We start from the raw sequence: 23,715 nt of genomic DNA on the forward strand, positions 1-23,715 counted from the left end.
CAACTTTAAAACTGAAAAAGGAAATAATTTTTCACTGTGCAGATATGACCTGTGGAACTCATTGCCACAAGATATCATTGAGGCCAAAAACTTGGAATAGTCACTAAGGTGTCAATCTTGCATACACCCATGCACATGCTTAACTTTATGCATGTGACTGGTCCTATTCATAGTAATGAGACTGCTCATGTGTTTAAAGATGAGCATGTATGTATTTGCAGGATTGGGATAAAGATAATGAGTATAGCCACAGTCTGATTAGAAAGGATAAAAAAAATTAGAAGAGCTATAAATCCTCATGCTTCAGTGCATAAGAAAACTGCTAACCACTATTGGCAGGTTATGACATAATTGTCCCCTAGAGTTTCTTGCCCCTTTCTTTGAAGCATTTGGTACTGGCCACTGCCAGAAACAAGATACTGGACTGGATGGAACACAAGTCTAGTTTGTATAAAGATTCTTATGATTCTTTGAAAAATTGTGTTCAAGGTTGAGACACCATGAAACTGTAAGAAACAAAATTTCTCTCGAAGTTATTTTAAATATTTTAAAGTTATGTCAGCATTTAATGGTCTGAAATGTCCCTTTTACTCCAAATATATTAGGTTTAAAAGAAATAAAAGTTGGCAAGATAACATTTTTCATGGTTTTTTAAAAAAGAATTAAAATGCTGACTTAACTCAGTAAAGTGGCTACCAAAGACAAAGTAACATTGCATAATGACTTTACAACATATTTTAAAATAGATTATAACTGCTGCTATATAGTGTATTTGATACATGCACCTTTAAACTACCATCTAGATGCTTATTTACAAAATAGGTCATTGTAGATACATCAGGTAAAGAACAGTCACCTTCCAAAGAATTCTCAAACTTAGTATAATTTACAGATACACGTACTGGAGTTATGATTTTTGCTGCATGGGAATGAAGAGTAGATCCACTGCTTAATTAACAAAGACTTGTCTCAAGACGCTGGTTAAGTTTTTGTGCATAACATTTGCTCATGTGAATGTAGGTTTTTTTTCAACCTAATCCTTAACCTAAGTAGCAGGATGAATCAACTTCCAAAAAGGCAGAAAGGAAGGGTCCTTGTGTAACTATAGATACAGCTATAAAAGGCTAGAAAAGGCAACTATATTCATAGGGAAGTAATTTTCTTTTCCATAAAGCTATTCTCCAAGAATCTAAAGTCAAGAGATAAAAACGCTAGTGGCCTCTACTGGTCTGATTGAAAAAGGCAAATGCAATCCTAGGATGCATTAGGTGAGGTATAAGATAGGGACGTATTAAAGCTGTTGTACACGGCACTGCTAAGATCTCATTTGGAATACCATGTATAATTCAGGTCACCCATGGTCAAGAAAGATTAATTTAAATTGGAACTGGTGCAGAGAAGAGCTACTAGAATGATCAGGGAAGAGCAGGTTATCTTATAAGAGGAGACTGCAAGGGCTTGACTTGTTTAGTCTAAAAAAAAAAAAAAGGCTGAGAGGGGATATTATTGCTCTCTATAAACACATTACGGGAGGGTGAAGAGCTGTTTATGCTCAAGGACAATATTGGCACAAGAACAGGTAATATAACCTGGCCATGAACAAATTCAGGTAGGAAATTAGGAGGTTTCTAATCATCAGAGGGGTGAGATTCTGGAACAGCCTCCCAATAGGAGTTGTGGCAGCAAACTATTTAATTAGTTATAAGAGAGAGCTAGACAAATTTATGAGTAATATTGTAGGAGGGGGTTGCTTGTGATAATAGGGGGCAAGGTTCAGCAGCAATAGGGCCCAATTCTAGTTTGCATCATATGTTCCTAAAGCTCATGCTTCAGCTGGCCACCAACAGGGGTAAGGAAGGGATCCCTCCACCCCCCACTAGTGTATTCTGGAAGGTTTTTTTAAAAAAAATCTCCTTCCACTGAAGCATCAGGGATGGCCACAACTAGCGATGGGACATAGGTGGGGTGGACCAGAGCACTAAGGTGGCACAGAATATTCTCTCTCTCAGATTCTTGGCTGGTTAGATCTTGCTCACGTGCTCAGGGTCTAACTGATCACCACATGTGGGATCAGGAAGGAATTTTACCCCAGGTGAGAGTGGCAGTGACCTGGGTTTTTTCTTTTGCCTTCCTATGCAGCACATCGGTGGAGGTCACCTGCCAGGCTTATGGTATATTTCATTTAATCATTTCCTTGCCATTGCAGGGGCCCCAAGCACTGGTGGTCTATTCTATTCTCTGCCTCTGGCACATAATAGTCTAATCTCCTGCGGGATGTAATACTTTGATTTCATTTTGACTGTTGAGTTTAGTGTGCAGGTGCTAGTGTCCTGGGATATGCAGGAGGTCAGACTAGATGATCTACTGTTCCCTTCTATCCTTAAACTCTATGACTCTGATTCTCTTCACTGCATTACACATGCTGCTTGTTTTCCAGAAATCATTTAACTTCAGTGTGTGGAGGGGGGCACAGAGAATGTGGCTGTGCCTTCACTGCTAAAAGAGGTGTTTTTTTACAATAAGACAGCTAACTCAAGATAGCTAATGATGCAAAATTCTAGTGCAGGGGTGGCCAAACTGTGGCTCATGAGCCATAAGAGACTCTTTTACAGTTAAAGTGAGGCTTGCAGAGTCCTCCATGTCCCCTCATATTCCACCTACCAGACTGAGGCAGGGTGGGGAGGTGGGGCTAGAGGCGGCTCAGTATCCAGAAGTGTGACTATGCAGAGCCATCTCAAAGAACTCCAATTAAAGTAAGTAACTGGAGTTCTTTGAGATGGTTCTGCATAGTCACACTTCTGGGTACTGTGCAGCCTTGTGGTGCCTTACAGTAGAACCTACTCCTAGCAGTTTCCATTAGAGCACTCTCAGGCCCTCAGCCCCTCCCCATAGCATCTCAAGATGTCCCAGGAGCGAGGCTATATAAGGAGCAGAACATCTCTATCACTTCAGTTAGTCCCATTGCAATGCCAGAGAACAGTAAACGATTAGCACTCTGACAAAAGAGGGGAAGGTAGGTAGGAAGGTGTGACTATGCAGAGCCATCTCAAAGAACTTGGTTACAAGTAAGGGCTTGGCTATGCTTACATTTTAAAGCGTTCTAACTTGCTGGCTCAGGGGTGTGAAAAATCACCCCCCTGAGCGCAGCATGTCAGAGTGCTTTAAAGTGCTAGTGTAAAGAGGCTCCGAGCACTGGAAGCTGCGCTCCCAGAGCTCGGAGCTAATCCCCTCGTGGAGATGGATCACCAGGAACGCTGGGAGAACTCTCTCCCAGCGCTCACGCTCGACCACACTCACACTTCAAAGCGGCTGCCGCGGGAGCGCTTTGAAGTTTCCAGTATAGCCATGCCCTAAGTAACCTTTGTTTCTTCTTCGAGTGGCTCTGCATATTCCCACTTATGGACTAAACTGATAAGCAGTGCTGAAAATAACCTGGAGGCAGGGACAGAGTCCTAACTGAATAAAGGCTAAAACTCTTCTCTACCAAATCCAGCATCTCTCCTAGAGGTCAAGTCTAAAGCATAATGCTTATGAACAGAACTCCAGATAGCAGCTCAGCTAATCTCCACAGAAGGGACTTGTTTAAGAAAAGCAAAAGAAGTTGCCATGGCTCTAATGATATGTGATCATATTGTCCCACATATTAGAATCTCTGCCAAGGAATAACATTCAACAATACATTGCTTAAGCCATCTAGAAATGGTCTGAAAAGAAAGGCCATATCCCATGTGATTTTCAGCACAAGAAACAAAACAAAAACATTCAGAATGATTTATGAAAACTTTTAGTTATGTCTAACTAATAAGCCAGGACCCTCCTTGCACCTAAAGTAGGCAAAGCCAATTCACCCTTATTAAAATGTGGTCAGGGGAGGGGCAGCAAATTGATGGACTGATTGACATGAAAATCAGAAACCATCTTTGGCAAAAAGCTGGGATCAAGCCAACAAATAACCTTATCTTTACAGAATAGTAAATGGAGAATCAGCCATAAGACCATTTTGTTCACTCATCTTTCTGGCAGATGTTATAGCAACAATTAAAGACATTTTAATAGATAAAATAATGTGAAGAACACTCAGCAAAAGGTTCAAAGGGTGGTTTCATCAGCATGGCTAGAACCAAACTGAAATGTCAAGAAGGGACAGGCTCTCTCAAAGGAGGATACATATTAGATAAGCCCTTCATAAACATCTTAATAATATTATGTACAAACAGTGATCTACCATCAAGTCTGAAAGGCAGAAATTGCTGCCAAATGAATCCTTAATGATGAATTACATAACCCTTCAGACTTTAAAAACATCAAATATTACAGAACACAAAGTATGGATATTGAAGCAGGAGAGCTTCCCTTGCCAGTCATTCAAGTCACAAATCTGGGCCACTTTGACTTGTAACATTGTCTGGTTCACTGCTTCCTAGTATTAATCAGCATATTGTGAACAGCCAAGAAACAAGACTACTGAAGATCAGATAGAGTCAAAGTCCAATCACCCATGCCATCAGATGGAGGGACTGTAGGTCCAGATGAAGAATCCTCCCTTCCTACTGAGACACAGATCTGGCGACAGAGGAAGATGCATGAAGACTCCACCGAACAGTTGGAGGAGATTGATATACTATTGCTGGTACAGCAAAGCTGAGACGACGAGAATCATCCTCTTCCTATCCTGATGTATTTTCCTTACCACATGCTGGATCAATGGAACAGGGAAAAAGCAAAACATCTGACAGAGATTGGCTATCCCTGCCAACTCTGGAGCAGAAGAGGTGACACTTCTTGTTGAACCTTGTTGCAAACAGGTCCACATCTGTTTGACCCCATCTAGCAAATATGTCACGAACCAACTGCTTCTTCAGAGACCACCCATACATCTGAGGCAGTGTCTGCTGAGATGGTCTGCAGTCACACTGCTCTCTCTTGCCAGATGCAGGGCCAATGGAAACACACTGTGGAGGATGCAACAATCCTATAACCTTATTGCTTCTGCACAAAGAGGAGAAGAGTGAGCTCTCCTCTGCTTGTTGACTAACACATTGCAGAAGTACTGCCCATTACTAATTGCACCACTGTTCCCTGCACACAAAAAAGGAATGATCTGAGGGCTAGACAAATGGCTCAACTCCAACACTCCAAATTCTGATTTGCAGAATCTTCTCCTGATGAGACAATGTCCTCGAACAGCCAGATGATTCAGATATCAGAATGTCTCTGAAGACATTCATATTAATTAATCACCACTCCAAGGAAAGTAAGATGTTTGGAGGTATAATGACCTACAAGTGAAAACTTTCCTGACTTGAAAATAAATGTGAGACATCCAGTGCTGTAGAGGCCTCATTCTCAGATGGGCAAAAGGAGTCACATATGTAGCTGTCACCATGAGACCCAGAAAAAAAGATTATTTTTCTAGATGGATACTCCTGAGCATTGCAAATACACTACCTCAACCTCAGAAACCAGTCCTCTGATCCAAAGGCCCTCCCTTGCACGAGTATAGAACCTATTAACAGAATTTTCTGAGTCTGGCATAGATTTGATTTTGAGGTATTGATGAGAAGACCCAGGTCCAACAATAGATTGGTTGTAACGGCAATATTGCTTAACGGGTCCTTGTATGCAGTGGCCTTCTATAGGTAATCATTCAAATAAACGTAAGCAAAACTATCTTGCCTTCTCAGATGAGCAGCTACCAGAGAGAGGCATTTTGTAAATACTCAGGGTGCTGCTGAGTGGGCAAATGGCAGCACTTTGTATTGGAAATGGCATCTTGTCACCACACATTCAAGGTTTTTGCTATGAATGAGACTTGCTGAAATGTGAAAATATGCATACTTTAAATTGAGAGTCGTGAACAAATCTAAAAGGAAAGGGAAGGGATTATGGAGGCAGAGGTTAACATATGGAACCAAATTTCCAAACGTACTTGGTTCCTTAAATTCAAGACTACACGAACCCCTCCAACCATCTTTCTTCTGTACCAGAAAATACTGTGAATAAACCCCCTAACCTCTGAGACGTTCTGGCACCTTTTTGACTGACTGTCAGAAGCAATTATTTATTTCCAAAAGAAGAATATCCTTGTGAGAATGGTCCCTGAAAAGGGAGAGGTGGGTGTAATTGTTAGGGGGTAGTTTCTCAAATTGTACGTCATAGCCCTTTTCTATCATTTCTATAACCCACTGGTCCAATGTAATTCATCTCCAAGTGCCGATAAAAATGAGCTAGCCTGTCTCCAAACAAAACGGTAGAAAGGTCCTGACTGAATGGTTCTTGACTCTTGAACGTCCCATCAAATCTGCAGTCTGGTGTTTTGTGAGAAGGATAACACAGAGATGGCGTTTGGATTTAGACTACAACTTAAAATGCCTTCTCTTATGAGGACTGATATGAAGGGGGCTGTGGTAACTTTGGTGACTTTGAATGGCCCCAAAATAAGAGGACTGGGGCCCTTATGTAATGAAAGGAAGGAATTGGAGGTCTCTTGGACCCTGGATCCCAAGAACATCCTGATCCTGAGAGTCTGGCCTCAATGGCCTCCTTAAGTGGCAGGACCTGTAGAGAAGTCTGCCTATCCTTGCAGGCCCTGGGTATAAAGGTCCAACAGATGGAACATGCAGAAGGAAAGTTGCCTTCTCCCAGGCACCTGACACACATGGTCATTTGACGCCAGGAAGACATCTGGGTATGATGCACATCATTTAAAACCTGACTTCTTCTTCAGTTCCGCTATAACCCTGACTTACAAAAAAAACAAACAAACTAACTACACTAAGCTAACTAACCCACCCCAACAAACAAACAAACATCAAGGAGAAAAGACTCTGGATCCGAAGATACCGAAGTGGTTCACTTCTGTCCGTGCAAGCGGTTGGAAGGAACTGGGGTGGTAAAGGGTGCTCAGTCCCTTATATATCTTTGTCTCAGGACTTCGGGAGATGCCAAGAGGAGGGGTTGGGGGTATGAGAATGCTCTAACAGACACTGCTGGGAGCAAGGTTCTACCATAAGGCACCACAAGATGACACAGTACCCATAAGTGTAAAGATGCAGAGCCACTCAAAGTAGTAGTATCGGTTACATCTTCCAAATGTACTTCAGAGGACCTTTTGAAACTGCAGGACCACACCCGAAAACTCATACTAAAAACCAAAGACACCGAGAAAGATCTAGGCAATAAAATAAATAAATCACAGATAACTTAACACTAAATATATAGACAGACCATTTTTCAGAAAATGTAGCAAAATATACTTAAACAAAGTAGACACTAAAGGTCAATTTTAACAGTGAAAAGCTACCAGAATGAAGAAGATATTTGAGAAACAAATTCGTAGATGTATGGCTCCTGCAAACTCCATTGTAAAAAAAGGAACAAAGGATTACTCATCAATGCATACTGTACTCATAATATATGCAACCCAGGCTGAATAGCAGAGCTTTTTTAAAAAATAAAGTATTTGGTAATCAAGTAATTAATAAGGATCCTGGATGCCATTCAAGATCATATCAGCAGAGGAGCATGGCTCCATAGATACATTTATTGTTAGAAAAAAAAGAGAAGACATTTCTAAGATAGTCTGAATTCATCTTTATATAATAGTCCATAATATTATCTTACATTTATATAGTATCTGTCATTCTAAAGGATCTCAAAGGCCTTCACAAGCTTTTTAAGTACAAGAATTATATCACCTACCAATGAAACGCAGTCACCTCTGAGGTGGAAACATGGCAGTTATTTAACAGCACATAAGAACAAAGTACTATTCAGAGGACGGATCCAAAACCCATTTGATGTCTTTCCATTTATTTCAATGGATTTTTATGACATCTTAGAGAAGAAAATTAAGAATACCACATCAAAGAAGAGCTCTGTGTAAGTTCAAAAGCTTGTCTCTTCCGCCAACAGAAGTCGATCCAATAAAAGATATTATCTCACCCACCTTGCCTTGCTAATATCAAACTGAAGTCACCACAGAAATTTTTGGTAGATAGACAGTAACTAGCTTTTAGTATTCCTCCATATCAAATTCATATGCCTCATCTTCACCTTCAGAGTCATCCCAATTCCACATGCTAATGTCTCACCCCTAGTTGCATACTACTGCCCTGAGCGTACCCTACATTCTGACAAATCAGTTCAGCTCCCTTTGTCTCCTCCTAAGTGTGCTCTCACATCTTCGCTCATGACACTGCCAGTTCCTTCAAACCCGTGTTACGCAACCTCTCTTCTTTCCTTCCAAATCACCATTACATTTTGCTATTATCTTTCAATCATCAGCCTTCACCCCATAATTACTCTAGACATTGACCCTAAATCTGATATATTATTTTAAAAAGAATTGTCAAGAAGCATGTGTAGCAATTTGCTTATGCTCTTACACTTCTGTAATGCTCATCCAAGCATGCCCTTCTTCCTCACTCTTGTTTTATTTTTTTAAAAACAATTCCTAGCTGTGTTGTCTATTTTAGAGTGTAAGCAACTTGAGTCAGAGATTTGTCTCATTTAATTGCTTCCGAATCCCCAAAGCACTCAATTAAAACAGGAGTTTGGCTAGGACATAAAAGGTGCACACCCCTTGCAAAACTGGAAATATGAGAAAGGAACACATTTAATGTTTCAAAGCTGGCTGAATAAAAAGAAAAGAGTAACTGTTCCTATATTTGTAATGCAGAACTTCAAAATTAGGGAATACAGTTATTGTGACTTACATAATTACATACAAATATTTTAGTCTTCACTGAAGTAACTTTAGATAAAAAGCAATTCACAATGTATACATTAGCTGCTTTGAAAAATGGTATTGAGAAGTTGCAAATCTGCACTCCCTCCACCTCAACTCCAACTTCTTTTGAAATTTTAATATTTTTTTCTCTCATCAGATGACTGATACAGTGTAGACACACTTCAGGAAAGAGAACAGATAATAATTTCAGGGATCATATTCCAAATAAGAGCTTCTGCAATATGTTAGAGTAAACTGTTGTTAAATAAAAGAGCTATTTACTTTTTACAAGATTGCCACAGACACATGAAGTTCTGTCCAGGTTTTTTCACTTGCTCGCCATGTTGACTTGGTATTGGATATGAAGAAGGCTGCAAATTGATCTGCTGGCCCTGTACTTGCACTGTTGGTACTGGTGTCACAGGTGTACTCTGTAGAAAAGTTTCAAACACAAAGGGTTAAAACAACATACTAGAAGATAAAAACACACACTTTCCAGTTTATTCTATTGCTTTTTATACTACACTGTATTAACAATGAAGTTTTAGATTTTAACCCAATGAACTTTGAGTAAGTGGTAACATATGTAGTAATGAAACTAGAGGAAAATATTATTTGATAACCCTTGAATAATGTTTTGTACAGATTCTTCTGATATCTTAAATTGCTGTAATTTATGCACAAATTCAAATACTGAATTATGAATCAGAGGAACACAATAGTTGGTTACTTCTGCAGCATCTAAATAGGCAGCTTTTTAAAAAGTAAATTTTTTTACCTTTAGCAATAAACAAAACATGCACATTAGCAATAGCTATACAGGAGTGGTAACTTTATAGTGAAGAGTCATATTATTAATTATTCGAGAGTGTAGTTTAAAGTATGAGTTACACAATTTTTGGAGACCTGAACATACTTTAGACAAGGGGTATGTAACCTATGGCACGGGTGCCGAAGGCGGCACACAAGCTGATTTTCAGTGGCACTCACACTGCCTGGGTCCCGGCCACCAGTCCGGGGGGCTCTGCATTTTAATTTAATTTTAAATGAAGTTTCTTAAACATTTTAAAAACCTTATTTACTTTACATACAACAATAGTTTAGTTATATATTATAGATTTATAGAAAGAGACCCTCTAAAAACGTTAAAATGTATTACTGGCACGCGAAACCTTAAATTAGAGTGAATAAATGAAGACTCGGCACACCACTTCTGAAAGGCTGCCGACCCCTGCTTTAGACCTTTTCTGTTCTGCTTACAAGGAATATTGTTCACTAACCCAATATACCTAGAACACCTAAACTGAACCCTTTCACAGAAGATTCAATGCACTATCTTTACAAGTCAGTAACTAGGTAGGTAAAAATGAGGTATCAAAAGTTACTACCACTTTTGAAAAATCTCACCCCCTGACTCTCTCTCTCAAATGTAAAATTCACCCAGTGTGATTTTGTTAGTGCATGGAGGACGAAAGGACTTTCTCATGGACTCCACACGAGCAAAGATTCTTTGAGTTCCTGTAAAAAAGTTAGCTTACGTACCGTTATAGAGAATACTAGAAGCCTAGCATTCCTGACCAACCGTATAACATAACAATGTGCTTTAAGAGAAAGTAAAACCATTTCAGTACGGAAACCCACCCTCCACCCCACAGTGTTTCAAGGGACTGTTTTTAAAAATGAGTAAAAATGATCTTTTTTCCCTTTACAGGTCATTTTTAAAACTCGGTATGTGCCTTTTTTGTTCTTTATGATATATAAAGAAAGGCTGAATTGTGCATTCCCCTACCCTCAAAAAGGAGTATGTTTTCTGAACAACAGAAATTCAACAATTTATTTGTTTAATTTAATGCTAAAAGAGCTCATGATGACCTTCAATGAGAACTCCTCAAAAAATAAAAACTTGACACTCCTAATTTTCCTAAGGTTAAAAACCAAAAACAGCAGTGTGTGTAAAAGAACCAAATAAACCCACCTTTCAGACTTCCCTTTATATACAGAATCACAGAAATAGAGGTCCCTTCCAGTCCTAATGAAGTCATCAATTCCAGCCTCCTGTGCTGTGGCAGGCCCACCTAAACTGGACCATCCCTGACAGGTGTTTGCTCAACCTGTTTTTAAAACCCTTCAATAATGGGATTCCACAACCTCCCTTTGAAACCTATTTCCAGTGCTTAACTACCTGTATAGTTAGAAAGTTTTCCCCACTATCAACCTAAATCTTCTGTGGGGCATATTAAGCCTATTACTTATTGTCAAACCTTCAATGGACCTGGAGAACAATTGATCACATCCTCTTTGTAACAGTCCTTAACATATTTGAAAACTGTTACTCCTCTCAGTCTTCCTTTCTCAAGACTAAACACGCTCAGTTTTTTTAACCTTTCGCCAAAGGTCAGATTTTCTACACCATTCATCATTTTTGTTGCTTTCCTCTGGACTCTCTCCAATTTGTCCACATCCTTCCTAAAGTGTGATGCCCAAAATTGGACAGAGTACTCCAGGTGAGGCCTTTTAAATTCTGAGCAGAGCAGGACATTTACCACACACAACACTCTTGTTTATACACTCAATAATGATATTAGCCTTTTTTGCAGCTGCATCACATTGCTGAGTCATATTCATAACCCCCAGATCCTTTTCAGCAATACCACCACCGAGCCATTTATTCCCAATTTTGTAGTTGTGCATTAGATTTTTCACAAGTGAAGTATTCTGCATTGTATTTATTAAATTTCATCTTGTTGATTTCAGACCAATTCTCCAATTTGTCAAAGTAATTTTGAATTCTAATCCTGTCCTCCAAAGTGCTTGCAACCCCTCCCAACTTAGTGTCATCTACAACATTTACAAACACACTCTCCACTCCATTAGACAAGTCATTAATGCAAATATTGAACAATACCAGACTCAGGACTGATCTCTGTGGGATCCCACTTTTGACAGCGAACTACTGATAACTACTCCAGGTAGTCTTTCAACCACTTGCGGGCTCACCTTATAGTCATTTCATTTAACCAACATTTGCTTAGTTTGCTTATGAGAATGTCATGTGGGACTGTGTCAAAAGCCTTACTAAAATCAAGATATATCACATCTTCTGTTTCCCCACATCCACTAGGCCAGTAATCCAGTCAAAGAAGGAAATTAGGTTGGTTTGGCATGATCTGTCCTTGCAAAATCCATGCTGGATACTCTTTATAACTCTATTATCCTTCAGGTGCTTACAAACTGATTGTTTAATAATTTGTTCCAGTATTTTTCTAGGTATCAGTGTTAGGCTGGCTGGTCTATAATACTCCAGATCCTGTGTATTCCCCCTTTATAAAGATAGGTACTGTGTTTTTCTTCTCTAGTCTTTTGGGATCTCACCTGTCCTCCAGGAGTTCTCAAAGATAATTGCTAATGGTTCAAGATTGCTTCTCCTAATTCCTTAAATACTCAAGGATGAATTTCACCAAGCCCTGACAATCTGAATAAATCTCACTTATCTAAATATTCTTTAGCCTGTTCTTTTCCTATTTTGGCTTGCATTCCTTCTGCTTTGTTGTTAATATTACTCGTGTTCAGTATCTGGACACCATTAACCTTTCAGAGAATACTGAAGCAAAATAGGCTTAAATACATCAGCTTTCTTGATGCCATCAGCTCTCCTACCCCACTCAGTTGAGAGCATACACTTTCCTTCATCTTTCTCTTACTCCTAATGTATTTAAAGAACCTCTTCTGATTGCCTTTTATGTCCCTTACTAGTTCTAACTCATTTTGTGCTTTAGACTTTCTGATTTTGTTAGTACATGCCTGCACTATTCTTTTGTACTCCTCTTTAGCAATGTGTACATCATGAGGGAGAAAAAGGACAAGGCTCATTTTTTTCTTTTCATTTTCAAGTCACCTTCAAAAATTATGTACAATACTTTGCTTAAGTCTTTTCAACATCATTTCTCAGTATTTCTAGATTAGTGTTATGGGAACTGAAATCAACAAACTATTTAACATGTTTCATTTGTAAACTATACTTATATGGTTTTCTCTGCTGTTGCTTGCAGGTACCATATAGAGTACTCATCAGTTAGTTACTCAGGAAATACCAATTCTGGCAAACCACAGGTAAGCACTACTGGAATTGCCAAAACAATAAAACAAAAATAAATTTGCAAACCATGAAAGACAGGAAGGGGACAGACTACAAAAACATTATGAAATGTATGTAGCGCCTATGGTCCATGAGTTAAAAAAATATGTCTGCTGCTGACTGAAGACGAGGCATTGATGTCCAACTATTCATAAACAAGAATAACTTTGAGATTATATAACAATTTTCATCTTAGAATCACAAAGCTATTTTACAAGTACTAAACAATGAATCCTCACAAAACACCTTATGTTGTAGGCAAATTCAAGTGGACACTATATGAATGACATTAAACAACATTAAAAGAAAATTAAGATTGCAAAATCAAACACTCAAAAGTTAGATTGCCCATGCAACCTTAATTTGCCCCCCCTGTGCATATGGATTATGATACAGTCTTTAATTACACAATTACATTTTTCCACAGGACCCCTGCTTCATTCAATATACAGGACAGGCTGTGCTTCCAGAATAAGTCACGGTTCTGTAATGAAGGACACTTGTCTGTAAACCCCCACCTTGTTTGTTGCTAGACTTCGCACCTTTAATATTCTTTTTAACATCTTTTTAACTGTAATTTCCTAAATTTAAAAAAACTGAAAAACAGAAATTTAATCCTGCGGAACCATATTGAATCCCCAAATAGGTCACCAGTAGGGTTGGGATCTTTAGATACGCAATACAGATCTCTACCACTTGAGTTCATGGAGTATCTGGTAGCAGTAGAAGGCTATCTTCTATGTGGACCTAACACTAGATGGAGATAAACCAGAGGTGGGCAAACTAGTTCCCGCAGGCCTCATTCGGCCTGTGTGACTGCCATGCCCGGGCCCTAAGCTCCTGGCTCAGGAGGCTAGCCCCCGGCCCCTCCCTTGCTGTTCCCTCCTCCCCCGCAGCCATGCCGCCACACGGCGCAATGCTCTGGGCGGCGGAGCTTCAGAGCCCGGCCTGACCCGGTGCTCTGTGTTGTGCAACACGGCTGCCTGTCCTGGTGCAGCCGCGCCCCCAGCCACCGGTGCTCCAGGCAGCGCGGTAAGGGGGCAGGGAGCAGGGGCGGAGTTGGATAGAGGGCAGGGGACTTCAAAGAGTGGTCAGGGGCGTGGATGGGGGCAGGGTGCTCAGAGGGCGGGGAATGGGGGTTGAATGGGGGCGGGGTCCCAGGAAGGCAGTCAGGAAGGAGGGGGGGGTTGAATGGGGTGGTGGTGGGCAGTTGGGGCAGGGGCAGTTAGGGGCGAGGGGTCTGCGGGCGGTCAGGGAGAAGAGGTGGTTGGATGGGGCAGGGGTCCTGGGGGGGCAGTCAGGAAGGGGGGGAGGTTGGATAGGGCAGTGGGGGGCAGTTAGGGGCGGGGGGTCTAGGGGCTGTCAGGGGACTGAGAGCGTGGGGAGTGGGGGTGAATGGGGCAGGGGTTTCCGGGGGACCGTCAGGGAACAGGGGGGGTTGCATGGGGCAGGAGTCCCGGGGGGATTGTCAGGGGGTGAGAAGCGGGGGGGTCAGATGGGGGGGGCAGCCATGCCTGACTGCTTGGGGAGGCACAGCCTCCCCTAACTGGCCCGCCATACAATTTCAGAAACCTGATGCGCCCTCAGGCCAAAAAGTTTGCCTGCCCCTGAGATAGACACACACACTTTGGCAGTGGGTTTTCACAGCTATTTGCTAGATCATCAGGAATGTAGAGACTCCAGAATTCTGGGTTCAATTCCAGGTTGTATAGAGGAGTGTTCTCTAATGGTTACAGACCCTTCTGCTCCTAGCACCCTTCCCCCCACCAACAGCTGCTAACCCACTGGCTCCTGATCATCTTCCTTCCCTTCCCCCATCCCTGCCTGGCTCCTGACTCCATTCCTATCCTCCCCACTCTGTGGCTCCTGCCCTCCCACACTCTTCTCCTATCCTCGCTCCTTCCCTTCTTCCCACCCACTCTGTTTCTGCTCTGTCGTCTGCCCCCATCTCCCTCCTGTTCTTAACACACACCTCCCACCAGTTCCTATCCTCCCTCTGAATTCCTGTTGCTGTCCCCCTGCCCTGCATCTCTTCCCCTTTCCCCCACACTGCTCCTCATGCCTCTGCATTTCTTTAGGCAACTTCCTCCTTCTCCTCCATGCTGCCTGGCTACCACCAGGGGAGCACTAAGAGCACTGGAAAGAGTCTCCCCGCTCTCAGTTCCTATGCCTGGTGACACAGCAGCTCCTACAGCCCAGGGACGGATCATGCTCAGTTCCTCTGTAGAGATAGCATATGTGAGAGTCTGGTCAGCACAAAGGAGCAGCGAAGAGATGGAGCTGGAAATGGAGATGGAATCATTGGAAAATGTAGCTGTCAAATTCTAACAGAAATCTACTGAGCATGTGGGAACCGAGATTTTTCAGCAAACTATAATTTGGCCAAATGTTGGCAGTTTCATGGGGACTACAAAAGGCACATCCCTGATGCCAGAATAATCAATCTCTCCTGCAAAATTTCATAGAGTCATAGAATATCAGGGTTAGAAGGGACCTCAGGAGGTCATCTAGTCCAACCCCCTGCTCAAAGCAGGACCAATCCCCAATTTTTGCCCCAGATCCCTAAATGGCCCCCTCAAGGATTGAGCTCACAACCCTGGGTTTAGCAGGCCAATGCTCAAACCACTGAGCTATTTCTCCCCCCGCTCAAGTCCCTGCTCCAAAGCATGAAAGCATTAGAGCTCTCAACAAACAGGTTTAACAATTTTTAAACATAATTATATTCCCCCCTTCATTTCATTATAAGAAATGGCTGAAGTGATCTACCAGAAATTTTTTAAAAATCTGTCTGAAACAAATACCTCACATGGAAAATTTCAGCCCAAACTTCTGAAGTTTGGCAAAGTTATAAGCAAATGAAAACATCATCCTATAATGGAAAGTGTTGGGCAACTGTAACTATAGACTTCACTACCTATTCAGTCTGTAATAAAGAACACAACAGTGGCATGCCCAAATTCTCGAGATCATTTCTTGTAGGAGGCACTACTTCCAAAATGCCAGCAGAAGCAGTACGTCTACACTGCAAAGTAAAGGTGTGATTGTAGCATGCGTAGGCATATCCATGTTAGTTTTAATCTAGCGGGGTGCAGGCTCCGGGAGGGAGTTTGGGTGTGGGAGGGGACTCTGGGCAGGCATTGGGGTGTGGGAGGGGGGTGAGGGCTCCAGCTTGGGGTGTGGGCTCTGGGGTGGGGCCAGGGATGAGGAGTTTGGGGTGCAGGAGGGGCTCAGGACTGAGGTAGGGGATTGGGGTAAGGGCGGGGTGCAGGCTCCAGGAGGGAGTTTGGGTGCGGGAGGGGGCTCAGGGCTGGGGCAGGGGGTTGGGATGGGCAGGAGGGAGTTCGGGGTCCTGGCTCCCAGGAAGCAGCCGCCAGGTCCCTGCAGCCCCATGGTGAATAGGCAGCCAGGGAGGCTCCGTGCGCTGCCTTTGCACCCACAGACATCATCCCTACAGCTCCCATTGGTCACGGTTCCCAGCCAATGGGAGCTGCGGAGCTGGCACTCGGGCAGGGACAGTGCACGGAGCTTTCCTGGCCGCCCATGCACCTGGGAGCCGCAAGAACCTGGCAGCTGCTTTGGGGAGCTGCATGGAGCCAGGGCAGGTAGGGAGTCTGCCTTCATCCCGGGCTTCCTCTGAGCTGCCAACCAGACTTTTAACGACCCAGTCGGCAGTGCCAACCAGAGGCACCAGGGTCCCTTTTCAACCAGGAGTCTGGTTGAAAACTGGATGCCTGGCAACCCTAACTGAAACACAGATCAAGATGTGCCCTTGAAAATAAATTAACTTCCACCCAAGCTAAACTACAACAACTGCCCTGACTTGGGTCCTGATTCTGCATGCATTTAAGCAGGTGGTTAAATGAGTAGTTCCACTGAAGTTAGTGGTATTACTCACATGCTTAATGCCTAGTCTACACACAAAAGTTGTACTGCTTTATGTATACAGGTATCAAGATGCTTATATGGGAAGGGGAATAAGATATATCAATATACCAAGGCACCATGTATAACTGAATCAACATTATGGGTTGTACCAGTATAACTACAACAGTTTACAAAAAAAATCACACTTCTAACTAAACCTAGTCATATTGCTACAAAGCTGTGTGTAGACACGCTTAAGTATTTATAGGCTCGGGGTTTGAGAATGGATCATCCTTTGGTGTGTCTTCTGGGATTTAACAATTGAACGACTTATTTTTACATTTAGATTATGCTATTTGGGGAGCACATACAGTATTGTGTTCGCAGTAAAACTATCTTCCATTTATTTAGTGCCTCTCATCCAAAAAGGTCTGAAGTGCCTTACAAACTTGTTGTGAATGGGAATTTGTTCCACACTGGAAAGCCCCTGGAACCACACACAGACCTACTGACTCCCTGGGGGTTAGTCCAATAGTATGGAACAAGTTGTGGGATTGGGGCTTAAAACTAATAAATGACATACTAGAATCACTTCAGCACTGAAATATAGCCACTTTTAGGGAGATATATAGCAACTGAAACATTTTAATAAGGCTTTTTTTACTCCCCTGTTGATAATTACAATGGTCTTTTCAGCATTGCCAAGACCTGTTATCTACTTGGGATTTAGTCACTGGTGGCCTGCAGAAGGTGTAGGTGCACTGATGCAAATCCTCAGGTTTACACAAGTAAAGCCAAGATTTGGCTAGCTTAATTTACCCCTCCTCAAACAAGCTGAGCTACATGGGTTGTTGACCACCAATGGCTGAATCAGGGCTGATCCTACACAGAGACAAGGCCTAATTGAAGGATTGTTTTAATTAGCTCCTTTTACACAGCACTGTGGCACAGCAGACTCTGCTAGTTTGCCTTTCAGGAGGTCAGACTAGATAATCTAGTGGTCTCTTCTAGCCTTGGAATCTATGACTGTATTTAGGGTGAACACTGAAAGTGACTGTATAGAAAGCATTCTCAAATACACAAAGTGAAACTGAGAAAAACTGTTTTGCTAAATTCTTACAGTTACAATAATCTTAGGTGTTACTTTTAACTATAGCAGTTACAAAATGTTCACTGTTAAACAAGTTAATTGTTTAAGAGAGCAAGTGAAGATACCATAACAGGAATCAACATATGCTATAGATTATGAGCAGGATTTAAATAACAGAGTTATGAATCTTTCTCCCTGTGCCAAAGACTCAGATACGTAGTGATGGAAACAGATATGATTGGTGTCCTGGGATAACAACGCCAGCTGCACTATTCTCAAAGCACACACCTTGAGCTAAACCATTGATGCTGACTTTGAAAGCAGCTGTTTGTTCACTCAGCCACCCAGCTGGAGGTAAGACCCTATGATGGCACCCTCCTGAGGATTATAAATTAAAGCATACAAAGAAGGGAAAATATGTAGCATGGCATATTCCATGCTTTAAAACAAACATTCATATGGGCCCCGATCCAGGATAGCACTTAAGCACATGTGCAACTTTAAGCACGTGTTTAAACCCTATTGACTTTGATGGAGTATTCAAATGCTCAAAGTGCTTAAGTACTTTAATGGATCAGGGCCTTACTGTACAGTTCATGCCACACAAAGATTTCCAGGATTAATATAAAGTAGGGCCATCAGGTGATTAAAAAAAGTAATCGCGATAATCGTGCGATTAAAAAATTAATTGGGATTAATTGCGCTGTTATCCGGAAATATTTAAAATAAATGGTATTCTATTGTTTAACAGTGCAATTAATCGTTAAACAATAGAATACCATTTATTTTAAATATTTTTCGATGTTTACTATATTTTCAAATATATTAATTTCAATTACAACACAGAATACAAAGTGTACAGTGCTCACTTTATATTTATTTTTGATTACGAATATTTGCACTGTAAAAAAAAAATTGTATTTTTCAATTCACCTCATACAAGTACTGTGGTCCAACCTCTTTATCATGAAAGTTGAACTTACAAAAGTAGAATTATGAAAAAAAACTGCATTCAAAAATAAAACAATGTAAAACTTTAGAGCCTACAAGTCCTCTCAGTCCTACTTCTTAGTCAGCCAATCACTTAGACAAACAAGGTTGGTTACTATTGGCAGGAGATAATGCTGCCTGCTTCTTGTTTACAATGTCACCTGAAAGTGAGAACAGGTGTTCACATAGCACTGTTGTGGCCAGCGTTGCAAGACATTTACATGCCAGATAAGCTAAAGATTCGTATGTCCGTTTATGCTTCAACCACCATTCCAGAGGACATGCTTCCATGCTGATGATGGGTTCTGCTTGATAACGATCCAAAGCAGTGCACAGAACTGACACATGTTCATTTTCATTATCTGAGTCAGATGCCACCAGCAAAAGGTTGATTTTCTTTTTTGGTGGTTTGGGTTCTGTAGTTTCCGCATCAGAGAGCTGCTCTTTTAAGACTTCTGAAAGCGTGCTTCACACCTCGTACCTCTCAGATTTTGGACGGCACTTCAGATTCTTAAACCTTGGGTCGAGTGCTGTAGCTATTTTTAGAAATCTCACATTGGTACCTTCTTTGCATTTGTCAAATCTGCTGTGAAAGTGTTCTTAAAATGAACACATGCTGGGTCATGATCCGAGACTGCTGTAACATGAAATATATGCAAAATGTGGGTAAAACAGAGTGGGTAAAATACAATTCTCCCCCTAAGGAGTACAGTCACAAATTTAATTGACGATTTATTTTTTTAACGAGCATCATCAGCATGTCCTCTGGAATGGTGGCCGAAGCATGAAGAGGCATACGAATATTTAGCATATGTTACATGTAAATACCTTGCAACGCCGGCTACAAAAGTGCCATGCGAATGATGCCTGTTCTTACTTTTAGGTGACGTTGTAAATAAGAAGCAGGCAGCAGTATCTCCCGTCAATGTAAACAAACTTGTTTGTCTTAGCGATTGGCAGAATAAGATGTAGGACTGAGTGGACTTGTAGGCTCTAAAGGTTTACACAGTTTTGTTTTTGAGGGCAGTTTTGTAACCAAAAAAAAAAAAATCTGTATTTATAAGTTACACTTTCACGATTAAGAGATTGCACTTCAGTACTTGTATGAGGTGAACTGAAAAATACTATTTCTTTTATCGTTTTTACAATATATATATTTGTAATAAAAATACTAATATAAAGTGAGCACTGTTGTAACTGAAATCAATATTGAAAATGTTGAAAAACACCCAAAAATATTTATTAAATTTTAATTGGTATTCTATTGTTATAAGTGCGATTGTTTTAATTGTAATTAATTTTTGAGTTAATCACGTGACTTAACTGTGATTAATTGACAGCCCTAATATAAAGCATAGGAGAGAGACAAGGTGGATGAGGTAATATTTTTGATTGGACCAACTTCTGTTGGTGAAGGAGACAAGTTTTTGAGCTTACAGAGCTCTTTTTCTAATATCCTGGGACCAACACAGCTACAACTACACTGCATATAAAGCATTATATTCTTTTAATTCATGTTGCAATCTATGTCTCATATTTCAGTGTAATCAACCTCCCAACCTCAGGCAACTCTGTTAAAATTGTAAATACCATCTTCGAAATAATGCCTCCTACTATCCTTTAAATTTCAGTTTTAGATAAAATGTAAGCACAAACACAAAGGACCCGGCCTCTACAAAATTCAGCAGTCTACCCTACCGAAACACCTCACTTTTAAAATGACTACTCTAGTCAAAGGGTCTATACTGGGTTTTGAGCCACCAGCGCAGCTACACAAGTGCAAACCCTTTAGATGTTGTGTGTCAATAGAACAGTCAGCTGGAGTAAGTTAGCTGGAGCAAGTTGCAGGAGTGCAAATCATGGTTAATACCAGTGCATTAGCACAGTGGCTAAAATGTAGTGTAGACAAAATAAAGGTAGGAAAAAACAAAACAGCTGGTACACAGTGAACTAGTAAAACCGGTAACGATTAAATTTTACAAAATGGAATACATGATCTATTGAGTTATAATAATTGAGGCCCAGTCTTTCATGCAGCTCCGTATGGGGGATTCCTGTTCTCATGCAGAGCTATTTTCAAGATCAGGTCCTTACTCTACACTTCTGCTCCCTAATAATATATAGATACACACATACACACATGCACTTTGTGATTGTCACACATGTGTGTGTTTGTGTGTACCACTACTTGTACAGTGAATAGTTATATGAGCAAAATTTTCAAAAACACTTCCGTCATTTACCAGACAAAGTCATAGGACTTAGGAGCCTAAGTTACTTAGCGCTTTTGAAAATTTCACCTTATGTACTCAATGTTCTCAAAATATGATGTTTATCACAGGTAGCTCACATGTGGAAAATAAAAACAGCAGGATTTTGGGGGGTATGTGGGAGGGGTAGGGTAGGGGGACAGGAATTAAAATAAATTTCCTCTTTAATGATAGTAGATTATTGAAGTTCAAATCTAATTGCATCAGTGTGCTTCAGGAGTGAATGACAACCAAATGAAGAGCTTCTGTATTTTAGTAGCTCCAGCTGAGCAGTTCATTTGCTCTGTGGATAGGAATGAATTATGTCTCCTGGGGCTATGCACCTGCTTTCTGGTGCATGGAAACTCAGCCTACTGATCAATGGAAGATTGGAGCCAATGTTTATACTCCTGCTCACAATTTTAGCAGCCTGCTTCCCACTCAAGGATGCTATAAGTGGGCTGCCTTAAGAAAAATGGAAGTGTCTGTTTATGAGGGGGTGATGATGGTGAGGGAGGGACTGATTTTTTTAAAAAGCCACATAGGTAATTAAGTGTAATTTTCTCCCATCCAAGCATCTGACATGACATTAGAGCATTCTATAAAGCCAATTGGGACAAACTAACTTGGTTATGTTCAACAAATGTTTTGTGGGAGCTTTGGAAAAAAAAAAAAGCCGTAAGTAAATTACTCATTTCTTTTTCCTTCTTCATGCACCAGTCCAGCACAATGCCTCAGGGAAGTAACAACCCATAAACAGAAAACATGTAAATAAAGGGAGAGAAAGCCACCAAAGTAAGATGCCAGCTCCCTCCACCCTTCAGGCTACACCTAGGACCGCCTAAATGCAGATGCAAATAGAGATAAACACCTTTAAGCAATGACATGTGTGTCACATGCGCCTGTTTGAGACAATCCAATAAACACGATATTTAAATACAAAATCAAATCCTATATCTATATAATAAGATTCCAGGATTGTCACCCTATGTGTCACTGTAAAGCCTAGAACAGGGGTCGTCAACCTTCGGCATGCAGCCCATCAGGGTAATCTGCTGGCAGGCCGTGAGACATTTTGTTTACATTGACTATCCGCAGGCACAGCTCCTCGCAGCTCCCAGTGGCTGCGGTTCACCATTCCCGGCCAATCGGAGCTGCAGGAAGCGGCGGCCAGCACGTCCCTGTGGCCCATGCTGCTTTCCGCTTCTCCTTCATAGGTAATGCTGCTTCATAGATCATGCCGCTTTTCCACTTCTCCTTCATAGGTCATGTTCTCTGTAATCATTTTTGTTACTCTTCTCTGGACTTTTTCCAATTTGTCCCCATCCTTCCTGAAATGAGGCACCCAGAACTGGACACAGTACTCCAGTTGAGGCCTAATCAGTGCGGAGTAGAACGGAAGAATTACTTCTTGTGTCTTGCTTACAACACTTCTGCTAATACATCCCAGAATAATGTTTGCTTTTTTTGCAACAGTGTTACAATGTTGACTCATACTTAGCTTGTGATCTACTCTGTCCCCTAGATCCCGTTCTGCAGTACTCCTTCCTAGGCAATCATTTCCCATTTAGTATGTGTACAACTGACTGTTCCTTCTTAAGTGGAATACTTTGCATTTGTCCTTATTGAATTTCATCCTATTTACTTCAGACCATTTCTCCAGTTTATCCACATCATTTTGAATTTGAATCCTGTCCTCCGAAGCACTTGCAACCCCTCCCAACTTGTGGTGTCCACAAACTTTATAAGTGTACTCTCTATACCATTATCTAAATCACTGACGATATTGAACAGAACCAGACCCAGAATTGATCCCTGTGGGACCCCACTAGATATGCCCTTCCAGTTTGACTGTGAACCACTGATAACTACTCTCTGGGAACAGTTTTCCAAACAGTTATGCACCCACATTATATTAGCTCCATCTAGTTTGTATTTCCCTAGTTTGTTTATGAGGTCATGTGCAACAGTATCAAAACCCTTACTAAAGTCAAGATATACCAAGTCTTAACACTTTCCCGCTAAACACAATACTTACTTATTACCATGTAAAAGAAAGCTATTTGGTTGGTTTGACACAATTTGTTCTTGACAAATCCATATGGACTGTTACCTATCACCTTATCATCTTCTAGGTGTTTGCAAATTGATTGCTTAATTATTTGGTCCATTATCTTTCTGGGTACAGAAGTTAAGCTGACTGGTCTGTAATTCCCCGGGGTGTCCTTATTTTCCTTTTTATGGATGGGCACTATATTTGCCCTTTTCCAATGCTCTGGAATCTCATCTTCCAAGACTTTTCAAAGATAATCACTAATGGCTCAGATATCTTCAGTCACCTTCTTGAGTATGCTAGGATGTATTTCATCAGGCCCTGGTGACTTGAAGATATCTAGCTTGTCTAAGTAATTTTTAATGTGTTCTTTCCCTATTTTAACCTCTTTTTAGCAAATCATCTTTTGAGTTTCTTTGTTTATCGACCAAACTAACTAATAGAAGTTTCAGTGGAGGTTTTGTGTGTTCCTTTATCTCACTTGACAAAGGCGGTTGGCAGCATGATTCTGTGGAAAGTTGGAGAAATGCAGGAGGGAATAATGGGGGAATGAGAATGGGTAAGGCTGCGATTTAGTCACAGAGGTCATGAAATGCGTGACTT

At 41.2% G+C, this 23,715-nt stretch overlaps 1 protein-coding gene across 3 annotated transcripts in view; it reads right to left on the reverse strand.

The window, feature by feature from the left end:
- Positions 1-23,715, reverse strand: part of ARID2 (AT-rich interaction domain 2) — a 175,190-nt gene that overhangs the window by 37,846 nt on the left and 113,629 nt on the right. For all 3 annotated transcript variants that reach the window (XR_013347962.1, XR_013347963.1, XM_077833895.1), the window contains exon 16: positions 9,014-9,162. Coding sequence is in view for 1 of the 3 variants with exons in the window: in XM_077833895.1 (XP_077690021.1) it covers positions 9,014-9,162 (149 nt within the window). In the remaining 2 variants the exon portion in view is untranslated. The remainder of the gene's footprint in view (positions 1-9,013; positions 9,163-23,715) is intronic.

This window comes from Eretmochelys imbricata, chromosome 1 (assembly GCF_965152235.1).
Source record: "Eretmochelys imbricata isolate rEreImb1 chromosome 1, rEreImb1.hap1, whole genome shotgun sequence".
Lineage (NCBI taxonomy): Eukaryota > Metazoa > Chordata > Testudines > Cheloniidae > Eretmochelys > Eretmochelys imbricata.